Source organism: Phacochoerus africanus, chromosome 10 (assembly GCF_016906955.1).
Source record: "Phacochoerus africanus isolate WHEZ1 chromosome 10, ROS_Pafr_v1, whole genome shotgun sequence".
In the NCBI taxonomy this organism is placed as follows: domain Eukaryota; kingdom Metazoa; phylum Chordata; class Mammalia; order Artiodactyla; family Suidae; genus Phacochoerus; species Phacochoerus africanus.
In genome coordinates this window covers 67746518-67763162 of record NC_062553.1, presented here as the reverse complement: position 1 = coordinate 67763162, position 16645 = coordinate 67746518, and the positions used below count along the sequence as shown (strand labels likewise).

General features: G+C 41.7%; 1 protein-coding gene across 2 annotated transcripts in view; it reads right to left on the bottom strand.

Annotated features, from left to right (window-relative positions):
* Positions 1-16645, bottom strand: part of SLC4A4 (solute carrier family 4 member 4) — a 342726-nt gene that overhangs the window by 268832 nt on the left and 57249 nt on the right. For both annotated transcript variants that reach the window (XM_047798372.1, XM_047798373.1), the window contains exon 3: positions 5988-6167. In XM_047798372.1, coding sequence (XP_047654328.1) covers positions 5988-6167 — 180 coding nt within the window. The remainder of the gene's footprint in view (positions 1-5987; positions 6168-16645) is intronic.

The following is a 16645-nucleotide window of genomic DNA, read 5'->3' as shown; positions in this document are numbered from 1 at the left end:
GGATCACCCTGCCCCCTGAAAGTCTTATTTCCCTGGTCCTCTCACCCACCAGCCAGCATCCAGGCTGGCACCACTGGCAAGTTAAGAGGCTTAATTTAGGCTAGCTCTCCAGAAGAAGCCAGTGGGAGCCAGGAGCCAAGCTGACAGCTAAAGCAAAGGAAAAGCTAGTGGGAATCTGTAATAGAAAAGACCAGAAGAGCTTAAAGAGTGATTAGTGTTCACAGAGAGTTCCTCTCTACAAAGGTGTAGTCTAAAGCTTTGGCACTACCTACGTACAATGGATGGGAAATGATAAGCTCGAACAAAGTCTTCAGAGTAACTCAACAGAACCACTGCCAACCCGAGGCACTGCTCATTCAGTACTCAGAGCACAACAAATTAAGTCCTATCCAGTATTCCCTTCTTACAGGTGAAGAACCTGAGCACAGAGAGGTTAGGTATCTCGCCAAGGCCACGGGGCTGGCATGAGCTGGGATTCGAACTCCCTCTGGCTCGAATGTGCCTGCCCAAGTGCTGTGAGACGCTGCCTTTCCGGTAAAATTCCATCACAGGAATTTTCCTTCTGAAAGGGCCAACTTTTAGTTTTCAATTATTTTCTAATACAAAAAAAGCCTTTGTTTTAGATCCAAAGATGAAGTACTTCCTCCTACTTATATAAGATGAAAACTAGAGAAGAGGATGAGAGAGATGGTGTATTTCTCAATACATTGTTTTGTTTCTTAACAGGGACAGAATCAACCTCATTCATGCACATTCCAAAGGCCCCCCTCCCCTCTGTCCAGCATGCTGGTTCATTTGGGAGACAGGCAAGTGGCACACAGAAAATTAAAGAACTCTAACCCGGCGATACCGGCATTGCCTGAAAACACTTAAGAATCAAGAAAAAGTAGAAACGCACCCAGCAGAATGAGGTCAGGTCGTGGGGGGAGGACCCAGGGGTGTGTGGGCAAAGGGGAAGTCAAATGACAAAACCCCAAATAATCTTGGCTCTTATGAAAAGGTACTCTGTTCATTTCCCCGGAAGAGCCAAACAAAAGCAGCTGCCCGTTTCTCTGCTTCAGTTTCCTGACTAGAACTGCATCACCAATGGGCATCCATTGTTCCAAGCTCACAGAACAATGTTACATGAGCATGAATCCATCAGTTCTGGGCCACATCCAAAGAGCTAAAAGAGAAGACCACAGGGCTGAATGGGTGTCTGTGCTCGAGTACCGAGCGGCAGGATTCCACGGGCAAGACGTGCGTGTGAGAGGCAGTTAGCACCTCCCCGCGCCAATGCCTGTGCAAGCTTGTCAAGAAACGCATTACACATCAGACCAACATGCTGGGCAGGATGTTCTGTTTGGAGCTCTGTTTTCATCTTCAGAGTCCCTGCAGTCACCGAGTGGCCCATGAAGCATCCCAGGGCACTAACGACTCACCAAGCAAGGTTGGACACTGCAGTATGTTTGCAGAGCCTAGCTCACCCAGGCCCACCTTCCCACCCAGAGCGGGCAACCCTCGGAGGGTGGCAGCTGCTAACTCAGGGGGAAGAAAGTGCACGGTGGGGGAGGCAAAAGGATTATTTTTAAGAAAGAGTACAATCTAGCTCTTCTCTCCACCACCCACTCCACGCCACCTCCTCGTTCCCTTGTCTCTCCTCCTGCCTGCTCTTCCTCTCCACTCTTCTTCCCCAGCCTTGCTCCCTGTGCTCATGGACCCCACTTCTCACACACATCCTTCTCCATGTCCCAAGTTGGACACTAGCTCAGACTCCACCGTAAGGAGAGTAGCTGGGCAAGGACTCGGAGGGGAAACAAAGCTAGCTTGCAGCCTCCTCGAAGCTCCAAAGGCAGAAGGTTCAAAACACACATCCATTCCTTAGAGGCCCTGTCCTGCCACAGAGCCACGGAGAAAAGAAAAAAGCATCTGCGTTATAAGCTAAATTAACCCGTTAATTATGTCATCTCCCTGATGTGCCTAAATACTGGAAAATATTTGGCTTATGTCTTGTTATAAACGTCCTTTGCTCTTCAATTCTGTGCCTCCTTAATAGGCTTCTGAAGCTGAGATGCCTCAGTCCTGTGTGGAATCAGGAGTGTTTTTAAGTGCATGTGATGAATCCATGTACACTGTGCATCAATTCCTTCCATCACCTGTGGGTGATGCGCACCTCAACACATTCCAGAGTCGTGTACCCAGACCAAAATACCACTTTCGCAATAGTTAAAATAATGAGGCACTTTCCAAAGTGGAGTAATTAAAAGTTAGGACCAGATTTTACATGGCAAGAGAGAAAGGCAGAGCAGGGAAATATAAAGATGATGTGTGCAGACTAAAAACAAAAACATCAGCTGGGTCTTTACCTATAATGTGAGAAATAGTTAGATCAATAGAAGCAATGTCTATGTCCTCCTCTGTAGTAATCAATCCATCGATTGAACTGCTCTTCAATAAGCATTTATCAAGCACATCCTATGTACTAGGTGCCAGGCTGGGTACCACAAAGAGCACAGTGAACAAGACAAGCCCAGTCCTAGCTCAGGGAGCTGACAGTGTAGCATCAGCATGAGACAAAATTGTAGGCTAACAAATCCCAAAGAGAAACATGTATATGAAGGAAACAGATAAGCACTAAGGGAGACTAATCCTGGAAAACCTACATCAGAGTATCACAGGGAAAGCCTCTGTGAAGAGGCAAAACTTTAAAGCTGGAACTTTATAGCTAGGAGAGAAGAACTAACCAGGACAAGAATGAGTGACCATTCCAGAAAGACAGGATTGCTTGAGCAAAGGTCCTGAGGCAGATAAGGTTTGGATACCACAGAAAAATCAGCATAGCTGAATTAAAGTGAGCAAGAAGCAAATAACCCAAAGGACTGGTGAGACACGGTGGGACCCAGATTTTATTCTCAGGACAACAGAAAGTCCAGGAGCTTTCTGAGTGGATGGCATCACTGGATTTATATTTCATGACGATCACGGTTGCCTCTGTGTGGGAAAGACTTAAAAAACGGAGGCTGTTGCAGTTGCTTTAAGCAAGACATGAAGATTTCCTAGACCAAAATGTGGCAGCCAAGCCGAAAAAGAGGAGAGACAGATTCACACCTATTTTAGAAGGAGATCCAACAGAAGTCATTGATGGATTGCATAAGGGGGTGACAGCAAGAAAGAAATCAGAGAAGGTTCTTATCAAGTTACTCTATTTACACATGGAGTTTTTTCAGAAGTTAACATGCATCACCTGACCCAACACCAGGACCCTGCAAAAATCTGGTCTTGGGGACATGGTATGTCTATAGACATACGTAACTCAAAAAACCCTGGATCTAAAAAAAAAAAAAAAAAAAACACCCATGAGGGGCTGTTCCCAAGACAATTATGGCACACTAGGTGGATACTTCAGTGAATTTTCCCCTAGGAATTTAATCTTCATGCTGATGCCAGTGCACTGCAGGTTCCCCAAAATCAGAGGGTTAAACATCTTTCTAAATCTGGGTACAAAACTTTTAAGTAGAGTATCATGAGACCAATTCAGCTAGTCTCCATGATAAGCAATGGAAAAAAAAAAACATGGTAATTTCTAAGAGGATCTTCATGTCCAATTGGATGACTCACATCAAATATGTCAATGACACATGACAGCATAACTTACTGACCAGCAGCAAATAACTAACCATAAAATACAAATTTATAAATAATTTTTTTAATCATCATCCTTAACAATGATGTCTCCATAGGACCGCTTGAAAAACCAAGTGTACAACCCAGTACAGCACTCCCCAGGGAGACCTGGGACGGGAAGGAGAAGGAACTGGCTGTCTTATTCTACATGCTGTACTCAAACCGGTCCCCGAATGCCCCAGAAAGCCACAGCACTCCATGGGACACACATTCAGCCTCAGTATCTCTCTGATCTGTTTCTTCCCTAATACCTACTTGAGTATTACTGGCATTGTTTCCGCTGCGCTTCCTAAAAAGCTATTACATAACTACCACCTCAAAACCCCTTGGCCCGTTTGTGTAGGTGAGCATCTCTTTCCTTTTTAGCATTTATAGCGATGATGCACTCTTTTTCTTAAGTTGCAGAATAAGAGATGGGGGTGGGGCTTGAGACAGGGAGAGAGGGACAGGCAGACAGACACAGACGACACACACACTGGAGATAGCACCTTTGATTCTGCCTCAGGCCTTGCCAAAAGAGATAGCAAATCGAGATAAACAGTAGCCATTTATTTGGAAAGGGATGTTGTCTTTTGTTCCTCCAGACTATTAACTGTGACCTTTTTTGTCTGCGTTTCAAGGTCCCTCTTTTTTTTTTTTGTTTGTTTGTTTTAAGTCAATATGTGAATGATTCCTTTCAGAAAGGCTTTCCCCTGACATTCCAATGAAAAGCACTTAACTCTTGCCTCCTGCCCTCTGGTCCATGTAAGTTTTACATTTATTCCCACACTTAAAATTTTTAATTTAGCAGTCCATCTCCAAACTCTTCTCCAAACTCTCATCTTTAATTTGGTGGCGGTCCACTGGATGGCTCCTCTAAGTATTTCTCTAGCCTCTCTAGCCTCCTGCTCAGGTCCAGTAGTGAGGCCATTAAAAAATTCACAGAGTCACGTCACTCCACTTCACACCCTCTTTAACTCTGTAAATTCAACTTTTCAACACTCCCGATTTGTTAATTCTAACTTGGCCTCTTGTCACCTGCAACCACTGAGCTGGATCTTTATCTCTACCACCCATAATGCATTTTACTGCAGGTTCCAGATTTCTGCAACTGCAGCAAAGAGAGGAAGCACCGTGTAGGGCTCTGCCAGCGTGAAAAGCTGTAACTATGTGTCTCCTGTTGGGGAATCTTCCTGAACTGGTATGTGTTACCACTGCTTCTCCCTTCTACCGCACAAATTCACTCTCTCTTCAGCCCCAGAGCTGCCCAGATAGCCAACCTTTCTCTACATCAAAAGAAATCAAAGAGGAGTTCCCGTTGTGGCACAGCAGAAATTAATCCAACTAGGAACCATGAGGCTGCAGGTTCAATCCCTGGCCTCAGTGGAAACAAATCTAACTAGGAACCATGAGGTTGCAGGTTCAATCTCTGGCCTCACTCAGTTGGTTAAAGATCCAGCGTTGCTGTGGGCTATGGTGTTGGTCATAGACTTAGCTCAGATCTGGTGTGGCTGTGGCTGTGGCTGTGGCTGTGGCTGTGGTGTAGGCCAGCAGCTGTACCTTTGATTAGACCCCTAGGCTGGGAACTTCCATATGCCACGAGTGCAGCCCTAAAAAGCAAAAAAGAAAAAAAAAGAAAAAAGAAACCAAAGCAACACACACACACACACACACACACACACACACACACACCCCTAAACACACCTCCACCCCCATCAACTGAAGCCAGGCATATGTTTTGACGCCCTGCTATCCTGTCCCTAATAACACCTCTATCCAAAGTATGACATCAAATAGGTTCAACACTGCAATCTATTGTAGCTGTATCACTCTACATCCTTCTCTGACTTTTAGGACATTTTTCCACTATTTCTTTTTAAGTCAACCTGGTTAAATGTCACCTATAATCTTATAAATGACATGTATATAGATATAATTCTCATCATATATATATATAAAATTCTCATCACATATATATATATATAAATCTCATCTTGACCTACTGTCTTAATAAAACCTATTTCTATGAAAAAACAATCCAAAAAATTTCCTAAAGAGTCTCCTGCTTACTGTTGGTAATTGCAGTTAAAAACCGTCTATAACACTCTGTCTTCCTTCACAAGTCAGAAGACACAGCCGTGCTTAAACTCTGTCAAATCCTTTCTGATCAGCTCAGAGTTTTACCAGATCTCCTAAACCCACCTTCTGGGACAAAGAAAAGCCTCTCCAGAGACACTATTCTTTAGAGGCGACCACCCACACACTGCATCCCTCTCTGTTCAGCCCCAAGACCCTTCAACCTGCCTTTGTGAGGCTGTGGGAGCAAGGCAGAGACAGGTACTCACTGAGAGGTTTCAGGATGCTACTGCTGGATTCATCCGCATTCTCCACATCCGACTTGTCCGAGTAGTTCTCCGAGACTCTCTCCTTTTCCTTCTTTTCTCGGTGCCCTGCCTTTCTCTTGTGACGTCTCCTTCTCCTGTAGCTCTTTGGCACATGGACCCCGATGTAGATGGTGTGGTGGCCTGAGGAAGGTACACAAATCACCAGTCATTTCCAATCACCCTCTCTGCAGCATAAAAAGTGCGCAAGATGCACAGGTCACAAGAAAACGTCTGTGGGGGCGACATTACCATTTCGTACTTGACAAATAAACTCGAACTGGAAAAATACAGTTGCCTCCCAATTTGCAGTGAGCTACAGGGTAACGAAACCTGTTGGCTGGCACTAGGATTCAGTGAGGGTGGCCTCTTAATCCTACCCAGGCAGACGATGTGGGGTTAGGAAAGCCAAAGAATACCCAACTGGAAATCGGGAACCATTGATTCTGGTCATCCCTCTGCCACGAATGATCTATTTGACTTTGAGCATGTCCCTTAACCATTCCGAGCCTCAATCTCACCATATATACGAGAGGCTTAAATTGGGTTATCCAGAGGCCTTTCCAGGGCTAACCCCTGAAGTGTATGATTATACTGAAAAGGATGATGAAAAAGACGCTCTTGGAAGTGGAGGGAGAAAAATAAGATCTAACTCAAAGTTCAAGAAGTCATTCTGCTGGGTATAAGATTTTACACTAAAACTTTTTTTCCCCAATCAGCAGAATAGACTTAGAACTGGGACAAACTAAGAAAAAATAAGACATACTTGGAGAGAAAATTTTAGAAATACTCAAATGTTCACACTAGGAAAGAGCTAAAATGAATGTCAGCTACAGTGCCATTCTCATTTTTCTTTTTTCGTTTGCAAAAGTTTCTAAAAACTGGTTGTTGCCATGATAAAAATAAACCCAGCCCAGTAAAGACTGCCTTGAAGAGAAGGGCATGAGGAAAAAAGATTGTGAAATGCTTTGAGTTCTCTCGATGGAAGGAGCTGCAAAACTGACAAGTGGTATTATTTTTACAAAATCTGATAAGGCAGGGAAAACAAAGGAACTCAAAGTTCTACATCTTTTTTTTTTTTAATTGGGAAACTTTTACTTTCACTTTATATGCAGTCTAACTTCTGAATGTGGGAACTACCATTTCAGGAGGAATGTGAAACTTTTTTTTCAGGAATTGCAAATGGGAAACTGTAAATGGGAATTGAAAAAAAAAAAAAAGATGATATCATCTATGGATTTTCTTTGGTATTCTGTAATTATTCCTTGATGGCCACTTTATATTGCTCCAGACAATATCACACACCCACATGCAACGCACACACAAGCACATGTCTGATGAAAATACTGTGAATCCCTTTCCACAGGAACCCATCAGGGGTATCTAAAAACACCATAATTCACAAGGGTGTTCCCTTAAACTGGAAGGATTAAAACAATTCTATCAAGAAAGAGGTTCCATGAGTTCCCGTCATAGCACAGCAGAAAAGAATCTGTCTAGGAACCATGAGGTTGCAGGGTTGATCCCTGGCCTCATTCAGCGGGTTAAGGATCCAGCATTGCCGTGAGCTGTGGTGTAGGTCGCAGATGCAGGCTCAGATCTGGCATTGCTGTGGCTGTGGTGTAGGCCGGCAGCTGTAGCTCCAACTGGACCCCTACCCTAGGAACCTCCATATGCCTCAGGTGTGGCCCTAAAAAGACAAAAAGACCAAAAAAAGAAAAAGAAAGAAAGAAAGAAAGAGGTTCCAACCAAGAAATGCAGAACCCTACGTGAATGGGTAAGAATTCAAAAGAAACCATCTGATACTTGGAATGAAGCTGGTGGCATCTATATAAAACATGAGGCCCCACCCCCAACACATACACAGACACAAAAACACAGACACACACACCAACTCAACTACTACAAAGCACAGCAAAATTCCCCACAGAATGTGTGCCAATGGGAAATTCATCATGTCTAACCATTTGCAAGCAAATTGTTCTCGTGGGAAAACTATATTATACTAGGAAGTAGGAAATGTCTCAGAAACAATGTGAATTAAGAAACAGTGTCAATTGTTTCCTGCACTCCAGTTACTGAAGGGAGTCCTGCGGCTTTATCTCAAGTCACACAATATAGGTAAGCAAAGCCAAGCAATTTCTTTAGTAAATCAAACACTGAGAGCTTGGTTGCCTTTGTTCCGGAAATAGGAAAACATCATAAAATAAAAAAGGTAAGAGGTTGGAAAAGATGTTTCAACCTGTCACATTAAAGATTTTCTTTGAAGATGGTGGCCTAGAAGGACTGGAGCTCAACTTCTCTCCTAAAAACAACAAAATTCACAACTAAAGCCTGAGCAATCTCCACCCAAATGGACCGGAAACCTTAAAAAAGATACCCTACTCCAGAAGAAAAAGAGGAGACCACATCAAGAGGTAGGAGGGGCGATTTCATGATATAAACAACCCCATACCTCCCGGGTGGGAAGCTCCACAAACTGGAAACTAACATCAAACCCTTACGTGTGGGGACCTGGCAAAGGGAGAAAGAGCCCCTGGAGCTCTGGCATTGAAGGCCAGTGGGGCTTGTGCACAGGAGCTCCACAGGACTGGGGGAAACAGAGACCCTATTCTTAAAAGGTGCACAAGGACTTTCATGTGCACTGGGTCCCAGGGCAGAGCGAGGTCTCCATAGGAATCTGGGTCAAACCTGACTACAGTTCTTGGAGGTCATCCTGGGAAAACAGGGGTGAATGTGGCTTGTTGTGAGGGACGGACATTGAAAGCAAAGCTCTCGGGAATATTCAGCAGCACGCCTTTCTCTGGAGGTGGCCATTTTGGGAAAATCTGGCCCCACCTGTCAGTCAGCCCTGAGAAGCCCCAGGGCAAACAACAATCCAGGTGGGATCACAGCCCCGCCCCTCAGTAAACAGGCTACCTAAAGACCCCTCAGGCACACAGCTGCCTCTAATCCCAGCCAGAGACTAAGCCCCACCCACCAGAGGGATTAGAATCGGCTCCACCCACCAGTGGGCAGGCATCAGCCCCTCCCATCAGGAAGCCTACACCAAGCCCCACACTGACTTCAGCCACAAGGGGGGCAGACACCAGAAGGGAGAGAGGCTACAACTCTATTATTTGTAAAAAAGTCACCACACCAAAAACTTATAAAAATGAAAAGACAGAGAAGTATAACCCAGCTGAGGGAGAAAGGAAAAATCAAAGAAAATTAGCTAAGTGATGAGATTCTCAGCATCCAGGAAAAAGACTTCAGATTGTTGATGCTGAAGATGATGCAAGACATTGGAAATAAACTGGATGCAAAGATGGATAACTCACAGGAAACACTGAGCAAAGAGATACAAGATATAAAACTTGAACAAGAAGAGATGCAAAATACAATAACTGAAATAAAAAGTTCACTATAAGCAGCTAACAGCAGAATGCAGGAGCCAGAAGAACGAATAAGCGAGGTGGAGGACAGATTAGTGGAAATTACGGATGCAGAACAGAAAAGAGAAAAAAGATTGAAAACAAATGAAGAAAGTCTCAGAGAACTCTGGGACAACGTTAAACGCACCAACATCCATATTATAGGGGTGCCAGAAGGAGAAGAGAGAGAGAAGGGGACAGAAAAAATATTCCAAGAGATAATAGCCGAAAACTTCCCTAACATAGGAAAGGAACCACTCACTCAAATCCAGGAAGCACAACGAGTACCATATAAAATAAACCTAAAGAGGAATATACCAAGACACATTAATCGAACTAACCAAAATTAAAGACAAAGAGAAAATCTTGAAAGCAGCTAGGGAAAAGAAACAAGTAACATACAAGGGAACCCCAATAAGGTGATCAGCAGATTTTTCAGCAGAAACTCTGCAAGCCAGAAGGGAGTGGCATGATATACTTAAGGTGATGAAAGGAAAAAATCTCCAACCAAGATTACTCTACCCAGCAAGGCTCTCCTTCAGATTTGAAGAAGTCAAAACCTTCACAGATAAGCAAAAGTTGATAGAATTCAGCAATACTAAACCAGCCTTACAACAAATACTAAAGGAACTTCTCTAGGCAGGAAAGAAAAGCCCACAACAGGGAACAAAAACTCCACAAATGACAAGGCTCACCAGTAAAGGTATATATACAATAAAGATACAAAATCATCCATGCACAATTATACCACTACAATCAGAAATCATAAGAAGAGGTGGGTACAAATGCAGGACACTGGAGATGAACTTGCAATTAAGAGAACAACTTAAAACAATCTCATATACATATAGACTCTTATATCAAAACTTCAGAATAACTGCAAACCAAAAATCTACAATTGATACACAAACAAGGAATCTCTGAAGAAGAAATATATCTCATAATAAATAAGCACATAATCCACCATGAAGGGGGTCATTTGACATCATTCTTGGAATGCTGAAGTCTTCTTAGATCTGATTCTGATTTCCTCTCCATCAAAGAATTTATGATAATTATAATTAAATAATGCAACTGTACAATTAAATAATACAGTTCTACAATTGTATTATTAATAACCATTTCTCTCCATGGTACAATGTAAGGTCTATAATGTCTTATTTATCACATCACCTAGAATGGTGTAATGCCTATATTGAAGAATCAATATGATGTAACAAATTGTGAGGACACATTTATATAGTGACACTGTTTTTTAACCAATTTATGCATTTTATATTTTACTTATTTTCAGAGGGTGTATTATTTTTGTTATTACCAGTTAAGTTATTCTTTTTATTATGCTATATAAAATATTTAATGGTAAAAAAAAAGGAAAACATTTGGATCCATTAGGGGAAAAAAATGAAAATATTAAAAGCTAATTACAAAAATAAAAATAAATAAAAAGAAAAAGAAAATAAATAAAGATTTTCTTAATAAATAATAGTAACTAGGCAAAAAAAAATAGCAGTTAAGCTACAGGTGTCATATTGATGTTATATAAAAAGGTTTTTTTTAATATATTTACCCAAATCTGCACACTATATTTGATAAATCATTTAAAAGGCAGTTTAGATGGGTGGACGTGATTTTAAGGTAAGGTTTCTGGCTACAAAGTATTGCTGTTGTCAACCTAACAAAAGAGTCAGGGCGACTGAGTGAGTGAGTTTTCACAGCCTGTGGAGGGGAAAGTGTTTCACCTCTGGGAACCGAACTGGAGTTGTCTCGCCACCACAAAGGCGGTGCCATTTTATTCACATCTTGATCACAGACCTCCTCCCTGCCTTACCAACTAGCCTCCTCCGCTTATCCCCATCTCCCCAGCTCCTCCTTCAGATGCTCCCCGCCCCCACTCACCTGCCCACAGGTGGGGAAGCTTCCCCATCCAAGCCTGCATTATGCAGCCCAGGTACCAACCGCAAATGTGGTGCCTTTTCAGACACCCAACCTCAGACATTTTTTAATGAGCTTTATTAAGGTATAATTCATCACGTCATAAAATTCACTTATTTTAAGAGTGTCTATCCAGTGATCATTCGTATATTTATAGAGTTGTGCAACCATCACCATAATCCAATTTCAGAACATGTCTCCCAAGCCAAAAAGACCCCTCATTGCCAACTGAAGTTCCTCTCTGCTCCCACCCCCATCCCTATACACACTCAGGCATTTTTATAATTTTTTTTAAATTTTGATTCTATATTGGCGTATAATTGATTTACCATCATGCTGTGTTAGTTTCAGGTGCAGAGCAACATGATTCAGTTATACATATAACCATTCTTTCTCAGATTTGTTTTCCATATAGGTTATTACAGAATATCACATAGAGTTCCCTGTGCTATATAGTAGGTCCTTGTTGACTGACATTTTTTACGTTCTCAGTGATGGCCTCTGGGAGGCTCCAATTCTCTGGTTACCCACATGGCCATGAACTTTTTTGGGGGGATCCTCACAGTGCAGTAAAATAGAACATGGCTTGAGTGAGGAAGCTTTCGCCTTCCTAAAGCTGCCAGAGGAAATCGGGGCACTGAGCTGGGTGATTGAAAATGCAAGGCAGCCTCCTCTTCCTCTGGTATGTTACTGGTAACTAAAATTCCCTTTTCTATCTTTGATCAGATAAAGGAAAAGGAACATGGTCTCAAGGCTGAACAAACCTTTAGGACCTCAGGGACAGTGTTTGTGGTTCATCAATTATTTTACATGTAAAACAAAAAGGAGAAACCTGAGAGACAAGCTTTTCTGATGCAGCAAGAGTCCACAAAACAGTAAGACGCTCAGAGAATCAGGGACCATTACCTGCTTAACTTATGAGGGAATTTTAGGCTCAAAAAAATAATAATAATAATTCTCTGCTAGAAATGTCAGTAAAAACTGCTTCCAGTGATAATGTAAAAAGGAAAAGGAGTTAAAAAAAAAAAAAGTTCACTAGCCATAAGGAAATGGTGATTGTTTTAAATGTTGTTAACACAAAGGGTGCATTCTTATAATTTTGTAAATTAAAATTCTGAAAAGTAAAACTAGTGGAATCTGCACTTGACGGTGTTCACTTAGGTGTGAGTCAGAGGGCATTCAGTCCTTGGTTTGGCAGTGGCCTCAGTATCATGTGTTCAAATAAATACCCCGCATGCCTTTCTCTGACAGATGGTGCAAGTTCCCAACAAACTCTAAATGTCTGGGGAATAGCTCACAATCCATCCGCAGCCAGTGGTCCTGGGAAGAAACATGGCTTTCCTGGGTATCTTCGACCGTCAGAAATTATCATTAGGTGATCCCTGCTTCTCATCCTCACACCCCCGACCTGGGATGAGAGCAGGAGTTCTGCGACTCTCTCACCTCCTACTTCCATCAATTCCCAAGATACTTCTTAAACTAAGGGCAATGGGGTGATATCAGGCCACCAGAGTACTCTTACGCTTAGTAACTCTGCAGTCATTCACCTTAAAGAGGCTTTTTCACAGATACCCATCAAACCAGCCAAACTACAATCTCTGCAGCGGACTGGCTGGTTAACAGCAGATGCCTCTCTATGCAACATAGATCACGGGCTCCTTTAGGACACGTGGCACTGTGTTTATATACTCACAGTTGATAGCATTTATGGAATTCTTACAAGTGTGCCAGGTTCTAGCTAGGTCTCCTCTATTTTATGACCTCATGCAATCCTCACAATTGAAATACTGCCATTATTCCCATCGGACAGGCAAAGACATCCAGGTTCAGTGAAGTAAGGATAGTGTTACCAGCTAACTCTCCAAATCCCACAGGAGAAACACCCCCTGGGGCTCAACGTGGAGAGTTACGAGTGCCTCGTCACTGCTTTGGTGGTGCTCTGTTTGTTTTTAGAGGGTTTTTTGGTAATGTACACTATATTTATACTATCTTATAACTGATTATGTTTCCTTCCTCGTGGTGACTGCTAGAAATAGAAGAGACACATCTTGGGCCAACCCATGGTGGGCAGACAGAGTTTTGTGACATGCATTTTAAACACTAACCTCACTCTTCCAACTTGTTAACCATTATTTTCCCTTCACATTCAATCTTTTTGGAATAAGGCAGTATGGAAGTATTTTTGGAAACCTGAGATGTACTGGGGGGAGAAGGCTGGGGGGCCTGGGGGCAGTTGTGGGTGGAAATAGATTTCTAAGCAAAGATTTTACATGTCCTCTGATGACCCTTCAGCTACACCTAAATCTATAGGTCTAAACCTCTGCCCAGAAACCTACCTTCTCCCACAGCCACCCCCAGCCACCCCCAGCCTCCTACATAACATCTCTGATTAAATACCAAAGGATGTTTCAAATTTGATTTTTATACACATTGTTGCTCTTTCTAGAATCATCGGAATTTCTGTTTTCCCCAGTTCAAAGCAGAGATTCCACAAGACCTGGGACTTTATATCCTTCTTTCAGAACCAATAAGCAACGTCCCCCAAATGTAAGTTAAGTGCTGCTTTCCTTGGCTTATCTAAAGTAACCTGGTCTTATGCCAAGATGCCTAAAACATGTAGCTGTGGCCAAAGGGATATTGGGAAGGGGAGCAAATTTAAAAGATACTTATTATTTCTTTTTAACTTATTATTTCTTTTTAAAGAGGAGACAGAAACTCCAGTGATAGAATGTTTAAAAAGATGCTGTAAAGACTTTACTCCTTGGGGAGTGGGATTCAGGGGAGAGAAACCAGGAGTTTGGGGTTAACATGTACCCCCTACTGTATATACAGTAAACTATAAGGACCTGCTGTACTGCACAGTGAATTATATTCAATATCTTGTAATAACCTATAACAGAAAAGAATATGAAAAAAAACATGTGTGTATGTGTGTATGTGTATAACTGAATCACTCTGCAGTACACATGGAACTAACACAACAATGTAAGTTAACTACACTTCAATTTTTTAAAAGCGTTAAAAAGCCCCAAACAAGTATGAACCTTCTGGAAAATATAGTAGCTGTAAGGTTTATATTGCAAATATTTAATAAATTGCAAATATTAAAAGTACATAAATGTACTTTAATTTCTTCATTTCATTAAATAGGAAGAAACTCAAACCCAGGTAGTTAAGTACCAGCCTATCTCCCCAAAGTTGGTCTCCCAAGCTGTTATGTCAGTCTGTCTTTCTAGTCTGCCAGTGAGCATGTCATGTTGTTAGCTCAGCACTACCCACAGGTAACGTACAAAACCTTAACTCCACAGAAGAAATACAGTAATGATTTATAAACAAAGCACAATTAGTACTGAAATAAAATTTAGGACATAAAATATGTAAAATGTAATAAAAGACTGTAAATATTTCACCAATTTATCAAATGTATTTACTAGGATTTTTTAAAACAAGATTTTACTTCTTGAACCAAAAGGAATCTCTAAGTTTTTTTAAGATGTACATGCATAAGAAATCTTAAACAGAATTATAGTATCAAGTTCAAGTGCCACAGAGGTTGTGTATTGGCACTGCATATAATAAGAAATAGATCAGTATGTCCAATCCTAAACACTTTAATAAATGAAATAAAAAGAACTTGTTAGTGAGTCACTCACAAACCCCACTGAGAGTGTCCATAACCAGCTCTATGAGGATATGATCAAAGCAACATCACTGATTTACTTAGGGCATAAGCACCAGTTCATGAAAAGAAAACTCACTTCAAAAGGCATGGTGTAATTTTGCAGTTACCAGGGGGTAAGTCAGCCTCGAGTAAGATGTTTGCATAAGGGACCACACTTCAAAGAGTCACCACAGCTACGCAAGATCTGAGCCACGTCTGCAACCTACACCACAGCTCCTGGCTACAACGAATCCCTAACCCACTGAGCAAAGTAAGGGATCAAACCACATCCTCATGGATACCAGTCGGGTTCATTATCACTGAGCCATGACGGGAACTCCCAAGCAATGATTTCTACCTCTGTATTTTGGAAAGAGCCATCTTCCCCCATAGAGAAACATAATGCATGTGTTTATTAATTGATAATTGCAGGATGCATATGTAATTCCCTTATAGACCATTCTGAATGCTTATTAGTAATCTCTTTCAATATTAATGCTACCAATTACACTTAGGTACAGGCATTCAAGCAAATAAATAGAAAAAAAAAAACAGGAATGAAAAACAGGGAAATACTTTTCTTCCCACTGAACTGCATGGGAATTTTGTTCACTGAAAGCCTCTCAGAAATCCTTAGGGCAACTTGAGGTTCCCCAAGCAAGACTGATAAGAAATCTCAGCTTGCTACCTGGTGTTTACCGAGCACAGTACTTTTAATATTTAATATTTGATTATCACGATGATGATAACAATCTCAGGCAAGAACAAACAGCCCAGGAAAAAGGTCTCAAAGGGAAGGTGAGCTTATGGTGACTTGGCTAAACTCTTGTCCTAAAGGACAAGCTAAAGCTCAGGCAACTTTTTTGCCTGCCTTTTAAGTGCTCATTTTTAGCAAAGTAGTTCTAATCATAGTCTTTAGGTAAAGATGAGCTCCCTGGGACCCACAATGAAGGGAAGTTTCCAGTACTGCTTCCATTACTAAGAGCTGACAGTGGAAGCTAAAACTGACCGGCACTGTATAAAGTCCAAAGCAGTGAACGCCGTTTTAAAGACACACAACTTTATTATATTCCATGATCATCCATGATTTGAAAATACCCAGGCCAGAACAACCTCTTAAAGGCACTATGGGAACCTACCCTACTGAATAAGCAGGACTAAAAATCACCTCCTCTTTCTCATCTTTTGTAAACTGCAGCTCCTGAAGTGCTTTGCAATCTCTAGAAAGCTGCTTCTCCAAAGGAGTTTTCATTTTTCTCTAGAAAAACCTCTTTTATCTACAAACAGAAGATATAATCTATATTGATACTTGTATCTATACATTCATATTGAGATTTATATATATAGTATATATGTAAAATCTCTATCTAGAGAGAGTACTAGGTACCATTTTTATGGCCATTCTGAACCCAGTAAAGTCAATACTGTGTCTGATGCACAAAGGCACCCCTTTAAGTGTTGGTCTTATATCTCCCTCCTCTTTCCAAAGGGAAAAAAAAAGAAAGCACTATTTCTCCTTCTTGCCACTCCTCTTGGGCCCTGATCATAACTTGTGAACACCCTCTGTTCTCCAGCAAAAGCATTCCAGAGCAGTCATCCTGAGCAGCCCAAAA